At 37.9% G+C, this 20,501-nt stretch overlaps 1 protein-coding gene across 1 annotated transcript; it reads right to left on the reverse strand.

The window, feature by feature from the left end:
- Window positions 1–296: 296 nt before the first annotated feature.
- On the reverse strand, window positions 297–20,098 carry tesmin (testis expressed metallothionein like protein). The gene is made up of 12 exons (XM_088006791.1): window positions 19,863–20,098; window positions 18,688–18,780; window positions 18,377–18,458; window positions 18,186–18,269; window positions 17,431–17,554; window positions 16,552–16,580; window positions 16,355–16,440; window positions 14,959–15,030; window positions 11,781–11,883; window positions 10,996–11,124; window positions 1,360–1,463; window positions 297–576 (listed from the first exon to the last, which is right to left on the reverse strand). The coding sequence occupies exons 1-12, from the start codon at window positions 20,096–20,098 to the stop codon at window positions 393–395; spliced, it is 1,326 nt and encodes a 441-aa protein (XP_087862917.1). The 3' UTR covers window positions 297–392.
- Between the last annotated feature and the right edge of the window lie 403 nt (window positions 20,099–20,501).

The raw sequence follows: 20,501 nt of genomic DNA on the forward strand, positions 1-20,501 counted from the left end.
CAGAATTTAAAAATTCAAAAAGTTGCAATGTTTACATGACAAATGTGAGCAGAACAATTAAGATTAGTACAATGCTACATTGGTTAACTGTGTTATGCTAATGAATGCTAAGTGCTGCTCCATTAAATGGAACCATATATCTTACATATTGTTTTTGTTATAAATACAACTACAACAAATTACAAATAAATGGGAAAGAAACTTTATATTGGGTTATGTAACAAACTAAAGAATTCATAAAAGTTTCACAAAATGCCAGGAAACATTTTAAAACAACAGAACAGCCTGTAGAACATTCAAACATGCTAATTGTGTAGCTAGTGCAGATGTTGTTCAGCTTTTCAGTTCACCACAGAGCTCCAGAGTTTTTCTGGTCCTTCATGGGGAAAGTGTTACTGTGGGCAGTAGTTGAACATGGCTTTGACAATTTCTGAGAGATGATGTCCGAACTCCGCCAGGACCAAATGCTGAGCCATGGTGTGTGACTTGTTCTCCATTTCAGCCTCCCTTGCCTTAGTCAGCAAACATCCACATACAGTCTCCACCCGTTCAGAGGTCAACACCAACTGAGAACATCTGAGAACACAGAACACATACAGACGAGGGGCTATACCAGAGGTGGGTAACTCCAGGCCTCGAGGGCCGGTTTCCTACAACTTTTAGCTGCATCTCTACTTCAACACACCCGAGTCAAATAATGAGGTCATTAGTAGGACTCTGGAGAATTTGACTGCACTGTTGGATTCAAGTGTGTTGGACCAGGGAGACATCTAAGAGTTGCAGGACACCAGCCCTCGAGGACCAGGATTGCCCACCCCTGGGCTATACACATCAGTTAAAATAAAGATTTACTTTTACGTTTTATTTATTGGTATTAGACATAGGTAACTATCACCAATATCATAAAGAAGTGGTACATTTTTCATTCATTTGTTTAAATGCAGTGTGTTCCTGATGGGCTGTCAAACAACAAATATACACAACATACATCATGTAGATTATTTGTTTGTGAAAAACAAAATAAAATCAGTATGAAAGAATCATTTCTACTTAATTATTTGACCAAAAAATAAGTCATTTATTTTTGTAAACTTGAGTGTGATTGGTTAATAGAGGAAACATCCCATGACATAATGTGCATGTTTCCATTGTTGTATTGGAGAAAGCTGTTTATCCAATCAGAATGACCAAACATTATTAAAGTCCTATTGTAAAGTGCTCCAAAATTACTCTTAAATTTCAAACAGGAGTTAAATTAGGTGATTTCTGTCACCTAATACACAAAAATACGTAGGAAATTTCAACCTTTGAGATTAAAACCTGCCACAAAATGTTCCAAGTTAAACTTGACAGACTCACTTGTTCCTCACTTTGCCCCCGGCCCCCTTGGCACCCACTTGAGAGTTGTTTGTATGGTTCAAACAGCCAATACATTTGCAGCTGGAAGTACACTGGATATTAGCCTGCAAATGAAATAAGAATGTGATACATCAGTTTCACTCCACAATTAGCATGCTTAAATATATCATGCTTTTCAGTGTTATCAAGGTTTGTTAAAACTGTGGAAAATAAGCAGATCCATAGATCCAACAGAAATTGTTCATCAAGGTTAAATGTTGAAAACCACAAACTAAAAGGACATGCTTTTCTTTCTAGCAACAACTTTTCCTACAGAAATACTTAGAATGAAACATATTTTCATTAAAATCTCTTAAACCAGATTCTCACGATTGCCTGCTTTTTCAACTGTCTTGATTTTTGTTGATTTGAAATGGCATCATTTAAATGTTGGCCAAAACATGGAAATCACACAGCTCACATGTCATCAAGTAATTTAATCATTTCTGTAGATACCCCAGTACTCCAGCATGTTTTCAGAAGGCTCTGATGTTTAGAGCAGAGTAATCTTTACAGCAGAAATCACAAAATGACTCTAGTTACCAGTTAGGGATGACATGATGAAGAGTGAAACTGGTGTAGGAAGGACAAGTCAGTAGTTGCAGCAAATAAACTTTGATAAATAATGTTCAACAGGTTTAAACAGTCCTCATTTATTTTGAAATGGAAGAATGTCTCTTCATATTAAGTAAGTGATGACTGTGCTTTGGTTCCTGAGAATCTTTGGTCTGTCTCTTAGTCTGTTACTGCTGAAGAGAAACAGGAGCCGACAGCACACCTACAATTCCCCTTGGAATGTAAACCAGGAAATCTGGAATGTGCAATAACTGATAATAATCATAATCAGAATATTACTTAAAGATGAAGGAGTAGTCCTTAAGTAATATTGCTCTATTTAGTCAGTTTTCAATCTCATATAATTATTAATTATAATAATTATCATTATTATGTTGTTATAGTTAAATAACAATATTATTATACAATAACAATAATAATGATGACAACAACTTTTAAAAATGTTATAAGAACTACAGTCAGCTTTTTGAGAACTATGGAATTACTTTTTGGTTTACAAAATATACTGAAACAAGTTTTTTGTTTTTTTTAATGTACACAACTGGTGTAATTCATGGTGTAAGGCCTTACATTATTCCACCTGATTGCAGGAGAGAAGATGGTTCATTTATTAAAAGATGCAATTCTTTAAAGCACTCATTGGAAATGGTGCATAAAAGAATTTAACTATACACAATGTTTTTATCCTGAAAACTGGTAACCATTCCATGCCTACAAAAAATGCTATTACACTCTACAAAAAATATTCATCATACATGTTCATCAGGCCAGCATGGTGTAGCAATACCATGTTTATTGACTAATATTCCTGAACAATCACCTTACTGAGTGATATGCTGCTTGATTTCAGAACTTAGGGTCAGAGTCTACTTTTAGGTTAATTTGGCATAGAATTCTAACATTTTTGGATTATTTTGAAGCAGCACTTTGAACAAAGTGTTGCACCCTTAAAAAGAACTTAAAAGAAACTCAAATTAGCTTTTGTGCAAGTTTTTTAAACAAAATCCACGGTTCGAGCATACAGTGTGGTGCATAAAAGAATTTAACTACAAAAGTTTTCTCATCTTTTTTTAATAATCTCAGGTCATGAACTTTCAACTCCCATCATGCATTGCGACACTCTTAAAGGGGTATTATCATGACAGAAATTTATGAAATAAAAAAATAAAACAGTTGGAGCACATATTTAGCTATCAACCAATTGAATTATTCCAACTAAACACTAAATCAAATAAATGCTTGCCCAATATGATCAATATACCTATTAAACAATATCACGTCCGCAACATGTTTTCAGGGCTCTACACCCTCCTCTACTAAAATATTAAAATGTTTTCCAAACATTTTACACTTTAAAACTTAAAGAACGTATCCTTACTACTGGCTTCTAACATTGAACTCATCCAGGTACCATTTAGTTACACGTTGTTCTTCAAAAACAATATCCAATACTACACATCAAATGACTACAAATGCATGTATACAGGATAGGTAAATTTACTTATATTCCTGTCTCAGTGTATTAACTTAAATAATTGGTACATTGGTAGGCCTCCCAAGTCCATTAAGTCACATATGGCTAAATCTACCATTCCACCTTATTAAATGTATCCACATTAAACATGCTTTACATGTAGTACGACCTCTTACAGACTACTTTTGTGTCATCTTATAAAACACTCACTTCCTTCTGTAAATGCATCAATAACTTATAAGTGTAGCTTTAGTCACTAGAAATACATTTCTGCAAAATGACTCTTACTTGTAACGGAATATTTTGTACCAAATGGATAATCAAACATTTTCAATTAACTTTAACTGGAACTGGAACTAGATATGGTTCAAAATACTATTCCTATTTCTTCCAAGATCCGAAACTAGGTTTCCCTAACTCATCATATGTAAAGATGGATTTTGGTTGTCGTGTTCTTGAAGACTGTCGCTCCTGCTCCACCTCCACCTCCTGATCACCCTCTGAAGAAGCATTGATGTCTTCCTCAGGCATTTCAAGTTCAAGTGCTTGATCTTCAGGATCCATGTCTGGATTTTGACTGGTGTCTTGGTTCTGCATGTCTTCTTCCTCATGTCTCTTGTCCACTTGATTACTGGCGTCAGCAGAATCATTCTCATCCTGAAACTGGTTTTGTCTTTGTACAAGTCTCCTAGTTTGTGTTTCTTCTGCAGGTTGACTTGATCTGGATTGAAAGACTGGGGCATGTGGATTGAGGCTGGTAGTCTGGCTTTGACGGGCAATCCACACAGAATACTCGTCCTCACTACAGCTGTCAGAGTCCTCATGAACTTGGTCTTTGGTTTGGCGTGTTTGTCTGTTTACTTGTCTCTTTTGGTTGTGTTTTTCTTTTGGTTCTTTGGTGTCTTGTCCATCAATAAGATAAGGACAGGGTAGTAAGACATTCCTATGAAGGATTCTTTCCCTCCCTTCACCATCTAATGGTGTCACCACATAAACTGGACTGTCGTGCCCTCTTCTTTCTTTTATAATATGCGTTTTGTTTTCCCAGTAAGCACGTATTTTTCCAGGTCCTCCTCTTTCAGATAGGTTTTGGACAAGAACGTGGTCTCCAGGTTGAAGTTCTGAACTCCAGGCTTTTCTATTGTAATACTTTTGTCCTCTTTTACTTGCTTTTCTCATGTTTTCTTGTGCAATGCTGTAAGCTTCCTGCATTGACCTTTGCCATTTGTCTGCATAGTCTTAATGAGACTGTGACTGCTTTTGCTCTTTTGGAAACAATAGGTCAATAGGTAGGATTGGCTCTTTTCCAAATAACAGGAAAAAAGGGGAAAAGCCAGTTGATTCATGCACCGTTGAGTTGTATGCATGAACTACTTTGTTCAAATAGTCTTTCCAGTTAGGTTTTTGTGTCTCTTCCAGTGTTCTGAGCATGCTTAGTAAGGTTCTGTTAAAACGTTCAGCTGCATTAGACTGGGGTTGGTAAGGTGTTGTCCTTGAATGTTGTATCCCACTGTAACTCTGCAACTTTCTGAACAACTCATTCTCGAATTCCCTTCCTTGATCATGATGAATTCGAGCAGGGTATCCGAATCGCAGAATAAAGTCGTCAAAGATTTTGCGTGCAGCTGTCTTTCCAGACTTGTTAGATGTTGCATAAGCCTGCGCAAACTTAGTAAAATGATCTACTATTGCAAGAATATACTCTACTCCACCTTTACTTCTCTTTAGATGCAGATAATCAATCGAGATTAGTTCTGTTACGACGGCCACGGATGGATTGTAAAGGTGCGGGATAATAACTACTCCAGGAGGGATTAATGTCGATCTTCTTTTAATGAAGATAACGGAACCGGAGTACAACTGGATAGTTAAAATGCTCTAACGCCGATGGAGACGAACTTTACGCGTCCACACCAGAGTCAGCGAGCATCAAGAACTGAAACAAAACATTCCTCCCAGAACACACAACCGCTGCATGCAGAATTCTGCATGCAACAAAGTAACAATGAACAGTAACGCACTTAAGCTCAGATCAGCCTAGTCAGTATGGGAAATAATGCAGAGATAAGCAGATGCATACAAGTACTACAGTTCAAAAGGTGCAGAGGTTGTAATAGTTTGTAGTGGGGTTTTAGTTTTTCGGTTGGGTTTCTTTTGTTTCAAGCAGCGGCAGACTCTCGTAACATAATGTTCGATCTCTTCTCGCATTTTTGGCCAAAAGAACCTCTCTCTAGCCAATGAGATCATTCTGTTCGCTCCTAAATGACCCATTTCTTCATGGAGTTGCTGATAAATCAATGTCTTGAGCTTAGCAGGAACTACGAGTTGATTTCTAGTTTTTGTCTTTTGACGTAAAACGCCATCTTTGTCCAGGTAAAGATGAGGCCATTCTCTCAGAAGTCGTTTTACTTCAGTTGGCTCTTTCATCTTATCCCTGTATTTAAGTCTCTCATTTTTCTGCTTTAATGTGATTACTCGTTGTGTCACTTAATCTTCTTGTTGAGCAATTTGAATGTCCTTCACTGCTATTGGCTCAACTGGAGTTGTACATGGAACAGTTAGTTGTGATAGTACATCAAAATTGCATGTAACGGCTGAAATCCAGTCAGTATCACCACTGTGATCCGTTTTGAGTCCTTGCTGTAGTGCCGTTATGTCATCAGCTTTACATTCCTCTGTACATGCTGACATTATTTTGTCCATTTTTGCAGGTTTGCGAGATAGAAAATCAGCATCTCGGTTCACTTTACCAGGTCTGTACTTCAGAGTAAAACGGAAATCAGCTAATTCTGAGACCCAGCGATGTCCTACCGCATTCAGTTTAGCACGTTTCATCACATATGTCAAGGGACTGTTATCACTGTACACTGTAAAGTGTGGGGCATGGAAGAGGTAATCTCGAAATTGCTCAGTGACAGCCCACTTCAGAGCTAAAAATTCAAGCTTCCCTGAGTGAAGTTTGTAGTTTTTCTCAGTTGGAGTGAGTGTACGTGAACCATAACCTATTACTCTTAATGCTCCCTCCTGCCTTTGATACAGGACAGCCCCAAGACCTTCCTCTGAGGCGTCCACCTGTAACACAAATGGTTTCTCAAGGTCTGGGTAGGCCATTATTGGTGGATCTGATAAAGCGTCTACAAGCCTTTCAAGTGCCTCCTGCTGTAACGTTGTCCATTCCACAGACTGAGATGGTGGCAACTGTGAAGAACTTTTCTTTGAGTATTTGTTCTTTGTCTTTGGCTGTGACAACAGATCATAAAGTGGTTTTGCTAGCCTTGAGAAGTCAGCTATGAATGATCGGTAGTAGCCTAGAAAGCCTACAAGGGACCTTACTTCTCTGACTGTTTTAGGATTTGACTTTTTCAAAGCTTGCACAGCTTCTACTTCTTTTGGATTCATCCGGTATCCATCTTCTGAAATGACACGGCCAACATAACACACTTCCCTCTTAAAGAAATCACATTTCTTCGCTCTGAGTTTGATTCCACATTCTTTTTGTCTTCGTAAAACGTTTCTCACATTTTCCACATGTTGGTCAAAATCTTTGCTAAAAACTAAAACATCATCGAGATAGGGCACACATATCTCATCTCTGAGGTCTCCAAGACAACCTTCCATATACCTCTGAAAAGCAGCTGGGGCATTTGTTAGTCCGAAGGGTATCCTCAGCCATTCATAAAGTCCCCATGGCGAGATGAAGGCAGTGCATGCTCGGCTTTCTGGACTAACAAAGCCTTGATGGTAGGCTTTTCCTTGGTCTAGCACAGTAAACCAGGAATTTCTGCCAAGATTTTCCAAAATTTCCTGAATTCTTGGAATGGGATGTCTGTCGGGGTGTGTCTTTTCGTTTAATTGCCTATAATCCACACAAAGTCGGATGGTAGAGTCTTTTTTTCTCACAATTACTATTGGTGATGAGTAAGAAGAAGTTGACTCCTGTATCCACCCTCTACTGAGTAGATCTTGAATGTGCTTTTTCACTTCCTGATACAAATGATGAGGGATTGAATTGTATGTTTTTGTCACTGGAATGCTGTCTTTGAGATGTATTTTCATCTGCAGTTCAGGTATGCATCCTGTATCCCACTCATTTTGTGCAAAAACTTCACTTTCCTCTCATAGCATTTTTCTCACTTTGTCTTGTTGTTCTGCTGTTAAATGTGAAACATCAACTGGTGGATCCCATGTTTGTTTGTCAGTTTTTCCTTCATTTTCTGGTGTCACTTTCATGTCTTTGGATTGTGCATGTCCACTTTCACTTTGTGAATTCTTTGTGACTTCTCTTACATCTTGTATGTTATCCACTGTGGATAATGAACCAATTATTGTCCTGTTTTGTAGTCTGATATCATTGTCTGTGTTATTTTCGACTACAACTGAAATCATAGCTCCCTCATTAGTTGGTATATGTATTAGTTGCTGTTGTATTTGTAATCCTTCTGGCCATGGTGTGCTTTCATTTGGTTCCAAAACTGCATGTTGTCCCTTTAGCACATTTTTCTTGAATTTTCCACAGATTACTTTGAACATTTGATGTTTTGGGATAATAATATCTTGTCTCCCTAGTCTTACTATTTGATTCTCTGACAAAGATTTGTCTTTACTTAACACAGAGAATACTGCTTTTGCCTTTTTGTGTCCTACGTCTAACGCTGACCCAAGACTGTGCAAAAACTTGTTGGGAAGAGTTCTGTCTGATGATATGTTGGACTTTGCAAGTTCTTCTATGACATTGAAACCCACTATTGGTTTGGTGATTGGCTGAGAGCTTACCAGAAATGGTACTAACGGTTCATCGTCTCTGTTCTCTGTAAGACTGAACTCAACTCCTACCCAACCCTCATAAGGTATCTCAGTCCCATTTGCTGCAGAAAGGTCTAACATACCTTCCTCAAGAAGCTCTTTCACTGATCGAACCTCGGCGTCTGGTAGATGTTCTCTTTTCCAGTCTAGGTCCACAATTGAAACTTGTGATCCCGTGTCCCAAAGAGCTGTGACTGGAACACCTCCAATGTTGCACTGGACAAGGTTCTTGCGTCCTATTAGTTTCGCTGTCTTTTCCTGTTTTTTTTGACAAAGGCACATCTTTCTGTGGAACAACACTGTCAATAAAATTTGCAGTATGTACTTCAATTTTGTTGACATTAACTGTTGAGTCTTTCTCTTTCCGACAACCAATAGCCCAATGTTCACTGCTTCCACATTTAAAGCAGTGTGTACATTTTCCTTCTGGGTTTGATTGTTCACATTGACGACATTTTCTGGGACTCTTTCTGGTAGTACTTGCATAGCCTTAGTTTTTATGTTTTTGTCTTCAGTTTTCACTTTTGCCTGAGTCAAGCTAGTAAATTGGGTTGAAAGATTTTGGATAGCTTCACAAATAATTTTGTTATTGGCTTCCAGCTTTTCCACGATGGGGTTTGGCTTTTCTATCTGGCGTTTGCTTTTCTTTGAGCTTCCAACATTTTCATTTTTGCAGTTATCTTCTTCCTGAACTGAGGCCACTTTGATGCTCTTTTGTCTTGTTGACAGTTTATTCCTTCTTTCGAGTTCAACACTGTAGGCTACACTCATTTTTTCAAGAAGCACTTCATCACTCACAGTTGCATTCTGCAAGTAATGTCTAATTTCCACTCTTACAGCATCATCTTGTAATCCAGTCAGAATAGTTTGCAAAAACTGTGTCTGCACAAGCTCAGGATTGTATTTTAGTCCAGCTTTGGCTCTATCAGAAGCAGTCAATACTTTTTGTCTAAGGTCCATTGTGCGTATAAGAAACTGAACAGAAGTTTCTTTGGGATCTTGTACTTGTTAAAGCGTGATAGAGTTCTGTTGCATCTTTCTCTATGAAGTGTGTCCTAAGCACTTGCCTGAGAGAGTTCAATGATAATTCTGACCTACTCTCTAGATAACTTTTTAATTTCACATCAGGTGCAATGGCTTGGATCACTGCTTCAACGATCTCTCCCTCATTGTTTCCTTTTTTCAGTCCTCGTTCCATTTGTCTTTCAAGACTAGTAAAGTTCAGTTTATCCTTCTGTCCCACGTCACCGATTTGTCCAATAATCCGAAAATCCTTTCTGTATATTGGATGCAAGTTTACTTGGTCTTTGACTTGCGATGACTCTCTTTCAGAACTCGCTGAGCTGCTTGATATTTGCGGTGGTAAAACTGAAGGGGTAGTACCGATTTGTACCAGCAGAGGTTGCTCAACGACCACTTGTTGCTCAGCAGCGGTGCGCTCTGACGCAGCACCTGACAAAATACTCGTATCGGTTTTCTTATTCATGTCATCTATTAAATCATTCGTGGTCAACAACACTGATAATCCACTGTCCTCTAAAGAAGTGACATCTTCGCTTTCCAAGTGAATAAGCATTTTTCTTCTTATTAACCGACATGACGACTTCACCTCTTCACTCAGCTGCAGGCCTAGCGCTTCACTTAAGGCATTTAGCTCGTCCAGTGACAAGAGTAATCAGCTTCTTCTCAATATCGGCAAATAGGGATTCCCACTCACTGTCCATGATGCTTTGTCTTTGGTTGATTCACCACTTGTAAATGTTCATGTCAGTTTCTTTATCGGTTGCTTTTCCTTTTACAGTAGATGTCGTCTGGCTAGCCGCATTGCCACTTAGCGTAGCCACTAGCACGCTCGTGTTGCTCCGCAGAGACGTTGTTCCTCTTCATAAAAAAAAATCACTTCTCCTCGCAGAAAACATTTGCTGAACCGGGTGGAAACACCAAAATTTATGTTGCACCCTTAAAAAGAACTTAAAAGAAACTCAAATTAGCTTTTGTGCAACTTTATTAAACAAAATCCACGGTTCGAGCATACAGAGTGTGTAGTTTTCTCATCTTTTTTAAAATAATCTCAGGTCATGAACTTTCAACTCCCATCATGCATTGCGACACTCTTAAAGGGGTATTATCATGACAGAAATTTATGAAATAAAAAAATAAAACAGTTGGAGCACATATTTAACTATCAACCAATTGAATTATTCCAACTAAACACTAAATCAAATAAATGCTTGCCCAATATGATCAATATTAAACAATATCACGTTCGCAACATTTTTTCAGGGCTCTACAAAAGCCATTTAACAAACTAAAGCTATTATCAAAAATGTGTGTTTATTTGAATATAAGCACATTTTTTTCTTCAGTTTGCCTTTGCTTATCATATATTATTAAATTGTATTCTGTTGAATTGCACTTTGATTTTCTCCCCCCCACTATCAAGTTGTGGAATTTCTGGTACCTTATGCGAGTCGACTACTTGTGACAAAGCAGTTTGTCTCCAAGAAAAGAGGCGTTTGTGATATAATTGCTTAGTTAATCAAAGTAGACAAGACTTTGTGAGAAAATGTGAACTAGCCAAATACAAATAGAAAAGCAACACAAGAAGGTGGACAAAAAAAGTTATTAATGGAGTTATATCACCAAAACATAGACTGGTTTGACCTTGGGATGTGTTGTGTGTGTGCGCGTGTGTGTGCACGTGCGTGTGTGTATGCGTGCGTGCATGTGTGTGCTGGAGTTACCTCATAGCATTCACAGTAGTTCTTCAGGCACCCTGAGCGTTTACAGTTGCAGCCTTTGTTGTTCCAACTTTTGGCCTTCCCTGTCTTCCAGTCAACAAGCTTAGACTTGAAGGCATTGGGGTTACGTAACTACAAAACCAGAAAACAAGACAAGATTCAAGAGAGAAATTTTTAAGTTTCAAACAGTTCCAATCAGAATGTCCAGTGGTTGCCTCCCAACATCAACCACTTGGGAGGCAACCACTTGCCTCCCATAGCAGCTCATCTCAGGCCAGTCTGCTGCTTTTTCTCTGACCTTTGACATAAACAAGACATTGTTGTCCAGACAGCTGCTGCTTACTGGAATTTTCTCTTTGTCTAACCATCTTGTATAAATTTCAGAGATTGTTCTTCACAATTCAGGTTGATCATCTGCTAGTCTGTTAGAACAGTAATTGTATTCAAAACTTAGATCAGTGCATCAGCAATCATCTCAGAGTCAGAGTTATGTAAACCTTGTTTCTTCCCCAGCTTGATGCTCATTTTGAAATTCAGCAAGACATCTTTACGCCAACTAGATGTTTAAATGTATTGAGCAGTTGCCATAGTATTGGCTGATTAACTAATTGGGTTAACAAGCCATAACCAATAACTAGGATGATATATGATATTTTACATCGCCAGCAATCTGCAATTATTTAAACACACATAGGTGTTTAAATACTTTGACACTACTGATGTAGCATACGCTAGTTACTCTAGTCTTACAAATAAATGCATGATCCAGAGAACTTGGTTTGTCAAACCTTGATTGCTTCACGGCGCTTCAGTTCATGCTCTTCATTGTTGTGGCAGTTAGAGCAGTCACAGTTGCTGCACATCACTCCATTGGCGAAACACTCGCAGTAGCTGAAAGAGAAAAACATCAAATAAATAACACCAAATCCCTTTATGCTCTACATATGTGTGTGTGGCCTTGTATTTGATACACTGTAAGGATAATTTTTCTGCTCCTTATGTGCCCTGGCTCCAAGAACTGCTGTATACAGGTTAGGGGTTAGGTTTAGGACTAAAGTGTGAACTGAGTTTAAGTTTAAGTTAGGCTAGGGCAGTGGTTCCCAAACATTTTCTCCTGGGCCCCCCCAGTGGTTTCCAAACACTTTCTGGGCCCCCCCTGTGGATTACAATAGGGGGAGTTAGACTTCGGTGTTCTTATTGAAATGATGTATGTGACCGGTCAAACATTGAGAGATTGAGAGAGACTCCATGTTTGACCCTTTGTCGAGAAAAGTCGAGCTCATCCCACTTCCCCATGCTGGAGATTTTAGTTTAATAATAACAATAAATAAAGTTATCTTTAAAACTAATTATACAGGTGACATCAAGACCCAACAGTAGAGTCAGACGGTAATAAAATTAATCTGGTTGTGTGTGTTGTTATTGTGTCCTGCAAACTTTGCTTTAATTCTACTTTTTCTATTTAATCATAAAAAATTATAGTTAGGCAGAAAGAGAGTCATGAAACAGGAAGAGCAGGTTTCCTGAAAAAAGGGGAAGTTTCCAGCCTGCATGTGTTTAAAAATAGTTCAGAGTGCTCATTTCAAAGCATTAAAGGTTTAAAGAATAAAATCTAAACATTTTGAGTAATTGGATAAAACCCAGAGTAAAATACTTAAATTAATAATGATAACTTATAATTAAGCCAATAATTAATATTGGTTTAACCAATGGTTGATATTGGTTTGATTATAAGAATATTTACACTTACTCTTATACTTATGGAAGTACTTACAGGTGGAAGAAGTAACTGTAACTTGGTATTAAATAATTAGAATAATGGATTATTTTTGGTTTCTTTTCAGAAATGTCTGTAATAACACATTATGATTATAATAAGAGTAACTAATAAGTTATGGTTATTATAAAATTATAAATGAATGCTAAATCAGAGAAACTAAAGGTTATAAATGTGATTTTGACATTGAACTTGAAATGGTGTAAAATGTGTAACTGTAATTAAAGGTCACTGATGATGTGTTGGAGGTAGATGGTAGGTGAAAGGTCAGGGAAAAAGAGGAACTGATAGGAGAGCAGAGGTAACCAAGGACTTATTGCTAAACTTCAATTTTCCTAAGAAAAGGTTAGACACAAGAGGACTGCTGAGCAACCCTGGGTCATTAGAACAGACATCATGTCTCCAAAACAGTGATGGATATGAGATCATCAGTCCAAGTAGTCGGCCAATGAGACAGGCACAGCAACAAAGCTAGCCAATGCAAACACACCAAAAGGGTGGATAAACCCTTTATAAGGTTGGTGCAAAAGAGGAATCTTTGGTTGGATCCTTCAGGCAGCTTCGAGCCAAGATCGAGATGGACAAAGAACTCTGCAGCTGAAGAAGAGCCAGGGCCACAGAGCCAAAGACTGTTCTGCACATGGGGACCAACCCGTTAGCCCCGCAACATATGGCTTCAAATTGCACTTTTCTCACCAGCTGGGTTCGAGACCCCAAAGACAAAGACCAAGGCCAAGATGAAGGTAAAGACAAAGATAAAGAACAAAGGCAAAGATGAAGAACTGGTGTGTTCCTTCCATGAGACCAGCTCGTCTACAGCTCGATGGACCAGAAAGATCGTGAGACGAGGAGAAAGGAGCTACAGAGCTGCAAGACAAGAAGCTAAGGACCGCTACACGCATGAGGAAGTCACCCTGAGGCCTGAAACCAGCCGCTCTAAGTCAGTACTCTTCCTGTACTGGGAGCCTCTTGCTGCTGCTTTTTCATCATCAGGCCAGTTCTGGGGGCCAAACTCCGTTCGTTTCTCTCAAAGTTTTCCTTTTTTAGTTCACAGTGTCAGCATTAGGGAAAGATAGGCTAGATTATTGATTTTACTTATTTGATTATTTCTGCTACTGATTTAAGTTGTACTGACCCTTGCAAAACTGCCTTACAAATAAAATAATTAGCATTAAGAAAACCTAAAAGATGTTGTGGACATTCAATTAATGAGTCACCTTAAAGTTATTTGATGGTTGTTAAATAGCTATGAAGTTTGATTCTGGGAGGAAAAAGTGGAAAATGTTTTATAGGTTGCTTTTAGCCAAAACAACACCCTTGGGACTCGCTCGAGTCACTAAAACCTACCTGGTTCAGTAACAAGTGCAAGTTGTAATAAGAGAAAGAGCGACCGTTAACAGGTGTGCTCTGTGAAACTAGCTGATTCCGGGCTGCTCGATCTGGCTAGTTCACAGGGTGAAAAAGGGTGGGACATCTGGAGGCAGAGGTCGTTAGAAACCAGGCTAGTCTTTCTCGCGCCCAGCTTAAACAGAATGTCCTCTATATTCTCATCTGTAGTAATACTCAGGAGTTAGAGGCATCTCGGACCCGTTAGACAGAGAGCTGTGAAGCACATCTCCCTCCTCTCAGAAGGGGAAGTAGAGAGAGAGAGAGAAGAGGGGAGGGGGATGTTGCGCAACAACACCTTGTTATACTACATGTGTCCGGAGGAGGGGGGGAGGGTAAAGAGACTCTTACAGACTCCCTGTTATACTCTTCCATCCACCCCCAGCACATACAGCGTTCATCATTGTTTTTTTTTTGTTTTTGTTTTTTTTATTTATCCATCCTGCGCCCCCACGGCAATGGCACGGCGCCCCTACCCCCCTAGGGGGCACGCTCCACAGTTTTTGAACCTTTGGGCTAGGGTTAAGTATGTACTGGTAATGGTAAAACTTAGGGTTAGGGTAAGGGTTTAAGTATAATACTAGCGTAAATTACCGATATAGCCTGACACAACAAGGAGAAAATATTTGTCACACCTGAATAATAATTAAGAATAATTGTTTAAGACATGCATCACAAACAACATCTTCAGCTCAAACAAAGAGTGTTAGAGTGGGGGTAAGTGATTAGGTAAAAGCTAGCTTTTAGCTATTTTAGAGGTGAACACAATTAAAAGCAAGCTAGATGTGAAATGGTTGACTCACAGTTTGAGGCACCTTGATCTGGTACAGTGGCAGGGCTTCTTGGATCTCAACTCCATCAAAGCTCCAACAGGTCTACAGGGGTAAAGGATGAAAGTCAACTTAAGTCACTTTTAAATCGGCATCAATGTAAATACAGGCCAGACTCAGTCCTCTGATGAAAATGGACGTTTGTGTTTTTTAAAGCACAAAGTCTCTTTTCAATGTAGTTGAGATTCAAATCTATCTACCTGTAACTACAAATGTCAGCCAGTTTGCTGTTCATACATGATTGTCTTAGGGATGTACAGGCATGGCTGAAAGCAAATTTATTTAAAACCTAAATAAGGAAAAAACTGAGATTCTGGTGTTCGGTCAATGCAATCCCGTGGTTGGACATGACAGTGAAAAAGCTGGGTGTGATGGTTGATTGCATGTTTAAATTTGATAAGCATATTAGCATTATTATCAAACCCAGTGTCTTTCAGAAACTGGCTTTAATCTTGCTAAGATAAGATCTTATCTTCCTCTGCCTGATTTTGAGAGGGCATTTATGCATTCCATGTATTTATTACATCATGTTTAGATTAATGTAACTCCTTGTATTTATTGTTGGACCAGAGCTCCCTGCAGCAATCGTAGAGCATACAAAATGCTGCAGCCCATCTGCTGACGAAAACAAGGAGGCATAAACCCTCTCTTGACTCCCTATTGCTTTTCAGGTATAATTTAAGGTTTTATTGATTGTTTAACATGTCTAAACTCTATGGGCCTATCTTAAATGAGCTCCTGTAGTACTACAGTCCACCCAGAACCCTGAGATCAACCGATCAGCTTTTATTGCCTATCCCTAAAGCTCAGCAAAGACTAGAAGGGACAGAGTCTTCTCTGTGGCGGCACCCAGCCTGTGGAACAGTCTCCCTTTTTCTGTTAACATCTCAGTCAGTTGATCAGTTTCAGTCCAGACTGAAAATGCAATTACTGTCCCTGGCCTTCAACACCAGTTAAACAAACAAACAAACAAACAAAAAAAGTACTTCACTGATTCAAGTTTTTTGAGAAATTAAGTATGCATTGGTTTTTATTCATATTTTCATTTTTTACATTTTTTAATTTTCTTTTCTTACCAAATTTAATAAAATTGTTTTGTTTTATCACTTTGGTCAACTGAGGTTGTTGTAAATGTGCTACATAAATAAACTTTGATTTGAGGCATGCATGAAAAATGCATACTTTTTTTTATAAGAATTTCTATATGTCCATCCATCCATTTTCCTTACACCCTTGTCCCTTAGTGGGGTCAGGAGGGGTATTTCTATATATAATATAGCAAAAATAGTTATAGAAAAACAGTAATTTTATTGTCATTTTCATGATTATTATTTTTTAAAAAAAAAGCTTTAACATCCATAAATCGTACCTCTGCAGAGAGGCCTGAGGCTGGATATTGGTTGTCCGAACTCTGCACTCATACAGAGAACAATCTGTCTGATGGCTTTCAGGATGCTGAGGATAAATACATCACTGAATAAATGGATATGATAAATAACTAACTATTAAAGACTAACAAGTTTAAAATGGCACAGTTGTAGATGCAGTACATAAATCTTCTCTTACTTGTTTGGGAGTCTCCAACACACTGGCAACTGTTAAAAACAATTAAGAGTTATGAGACTCTATCTGTCTCCTTCAAAATTCATAAGACATTTTTTTAGTTAACACTTTTAATCAAATTAAGAATTTAAGAGATTAAAGGTCCCCCTTTGTAGGTACACCTGCCAAAGTTTCACCTTATGCACCTTTGAAATGACTGAGTCTGGCCCTATTTCTCTGCCTCACCCAAACTACAATCCTGACTTGCAATCCAAATCCAAAGGAACAGAGTTCCTTCATCTGTAGTGAAGAACTCTTCTTCCTTCATCTCTGAAGGAAGAAGAGTTCCTTCATCTCTGGTTACCTTATGATCCTCCATTCAGAACCAATACTGGCACTAATATGATTCTTTTCTTCTACAGGTTGCTCTTTGATATATTATAAATTATATTATTTATAATTTATAAATAATAAATAATACATTATTTAAAATATATTATAAATAATATATTTATATTATATTGTAAATATATTATAATATAATAATATAAATATATTATAGTCAGATAGTACAAGTCAGATAGTATTAATTATCAGATAGTATAATTAATACTATCTGACTTGGATTGTTCCAGCCTGTTTGTTTTGCAGTAAAAACCTTATCACAAAAGAAACATGAAGGAAGCTAAGTGAAGGAAAGCAAATCAAGAACAGTTGCTAGAAATGATGTTTTATTATGCTTAACTGCATGATGATTGGTGTGGCAGCATTAGTCCATAACTTTAGGCCAGTTCTAGCATGTTAAAAAGGTCTGAGTGTTGTAGTACTGCTGGTGTATGTAAGAGCTTCTGGGAAGAAGCCTGAAACAGTTTTATAATCTATGTTGTTTCAGTTCATCCTAACCTTCACCTGGGGCCATTTTATTGTGTTGTTGTGTTTCTGCAGAATCCAGGGACAGATATGTGGGTCCTGCCTCGGGGGGAGTAACTAGCACTACTTGTCCACCTCCAACGACGTCATACATCACCTGGCAATTAAAAAGAGGTTATCTTTACTACTTTAATCCTGGCCTCTGGCTTTTACATGTGGGAATATTGTACAGTCTAAAAATTCTATTTGGGCTGTAGTTCATGTTACGGACTTATTTACATTAATCTCACTTAATCCTTTTGGTTTAGTAATGACAACTTACATTTTTGTGTTGAATTCATTTAAAAGTTAAAAATTTTTAACTTAAAGGAACTTTTTACTTTGACTTTGACATTGAGATAAGACTGCGGGAGGGTTAAGTTTATATATATTTTAAATGAATCTGAAAATAAAAGTATCATGACCTTAGTAAACCCATGGCTGAGCTCTACATGACACCATTCACAGCTGTGGAAACACTGGTACATATGTCTGTTATTACCTTTTCTGGCATTTTATATTAAATTTGATCTAATCTTTAGATGACAGCAGATGTCAATTTATTTGGTTGTTTATTTTGTTCTTTTTGTTTTAGTTTGACCTGGAGTCTGAAATAAAGTTTTTATCTGTCTGTCATAATTTTAAATTGTACACATATACTCTTAGACACAGAACTCTACTGATGTGTGTGCGATAATGTTTGCAGATGCACTTTTACCCACAGAATTGAAAAACTTAGCTGCACTTACAGTCTGAGTGATGTGAGATGCAACTTCAGTAGGTTGCTGCTGAAACTGCAGATTTTCCATGGGTACAGGATTGTATAAGTCCACCTGAATAAGCACAGGGAAACCTCACACTCTTGGAAATATAAAAACAGATGTATGCAATCTGCTTAAATCTGTTAAGCCATTACTTGATTCTGAATGTTTGAACTAACCCTTACATTGGAGAAAACTGGTTCCTTATTCGACCAAATGGCAGAGGCTGAGTCGAGGTGGCTGCTATAGGAAGGACTAGGACTAGAGAGATCAGAGTAACTTAAGTCACCAACCACAGCACTACACAACCTTTTAACTATGGTGTATTAAGGTTGCGGAGCCCCACATCACAATAGTATATTGTTCGAATGCCCACAACCAGGTTTGTTAAATATACACTAAAAATAAACTGTAGCTCAAGTTGGACAGTTGTAGGACTGCATGTCTTTAGAGAAGCTGTGTTTGTAGTGAGGGGTGAATGAAGACATACTCAGCAGTGAGTTGGTTCTGGTTCATCTGGGTTTCCATGTGGTAGTTTTGGTAGGTCAGCTGACAGGGCATGGCCTGATATGGGTACTCAAATCTGAAATGAATACAACTTGGGCAGTTTAGAAGTATATTCAGAGATTCTTATACAGTAGATCTTAAAACCAAACACACCCATGGTAAAAAGCAAAGTCCTTGTAAAGTAAAATATTAGACCATAAGGAATAATCTCCCATTTTTTTTACCCATCTGTAATATGATGTGTATACTGTCACTGAAAAACAAAACAGTAAGCATCAGTTTTTACAAAATGTGGCCACCCTTAATTAATACTTGGTTTGAGCAACTTTGATTGAACTTCAGCATTTAATTTCCTCTGGTGTATATTATTTGTACAATAAATCTCATAGAAGTTCTCCAAATCTGCTACATGGCATGACATATATCATCTAAAGTCTTCTCCAAGTGACCTAACTTATTAGTGACCTAATTTATTTGCCTTTTGGTCCTTCCAAAACTTTAATTTTCTTCTGATGAAGCAATGTCTATTTATTTTTGATATTAGACTCATTGCAAGACTTTCTAGTTGACACCTGAAAGTTTAATTTCAAAACTGATTTTGAAATGTTCATTATTTCATCTACCTTAAAAAAATACAGTTTCAATTAAACCCCCCCGCCCCCACAACCTTATCATGTTGCTGCCACCAGTATCATTATGCTCATGTAAATAATCAATGGACAGACATTTTTTCCTTGATGGTTGTTCTGCCACAAAGGCCATGGTGGCCTGGGCAGAGTGCCATATTGCCCATAACAAGAACCACCACTGACCCTGACCATTATGGCTCTAAAAGCCAGAACTTAACTTGGACTAATTTGCTTTTGACTTGTTTGTATGTCTGCATGACTTCAATTGCTGCCAAGATTTGGTATAACATTTATGTCAATGACTCCATTGGAAATCAATACGTTTTCTACTCACTGTATCACACTGAAGGTCGAAAATGCTTTCAAATGATCTTGACAGTGGTCTAATTTGTTTACAGTGTAATACTATGTAAAAAAAAAAAAAAAAAGTAAAAATAAATGGTGTGAATATTTTTTAAATCCACTGTATTGGTACAACAGTGCAGCAAAATCACTTTATCAGGAGATAAAACATAATATGTCACATTACCTAAAGCTGAATGGGTCCAGAATCTCTGGTGAGATGATTTGTTGATAAGTATGGGGAATGATCCATGATAAACTGCTATCACCCCAAGTTCCTGCTCCAACAGGAATCACAGTGGAACAGGTTTCATGGACATTCTCTTTTTCAGAGCAGGGATCTTTCTGAGGAGGCTTGTCATCTTCAGTATAGACCTGTGTGGACTGTCCAGCATTCGGCTCAGTCAAAGCCTGGTTCATCATGCCTACACAGAAACCTGTTTCGTCCTGAAATCAGAAGAATGATTCTTTAGCTGATTCTGGTTTCTGTCTTTTGTAAAGTGTGCTTTTATCAGCTCATTTTAACGGAGTCTCTGTAGTGATATAAAAACTCACATAACCTTTGGTGACATGACACATGACTTGTATTGAGAACCACTGCAATAAATCAATATTTATGAGGAATTTTATTAAGTGGAGTTACTTATTAAAGAGCTTTAAGTCTTTGTAAAGGTGTAGCAGAGATTAGATCTGTGACTCTGAACCAAACTCATATCTAAGCAACATTTGAGTCTTAGTTTGACTTCTATGGGTCTCAGCAGGTTGTTTACTGAGAAAATTGATTGGTACTTGCTAGTCATTTTTGATGGTGCAGCTTGAACCAAAA

This window comes from Poecilia mexicana, unplaced genomic scaffold (genome assembly GCF_051168715.1).
Source record: "Poecilia mexicana isolate PSO_F unplaced genomic scaffold, ASM5116871v1 scaffold_6, whole genome shotgun sequence".
Classification (NCBI taxonomy): Eukaryota; Metazoa; Chordata; class Actinopteri; order Cyprinodontiformes; family Poeciliidae; genus Poecilia; species Poecilia mexicana.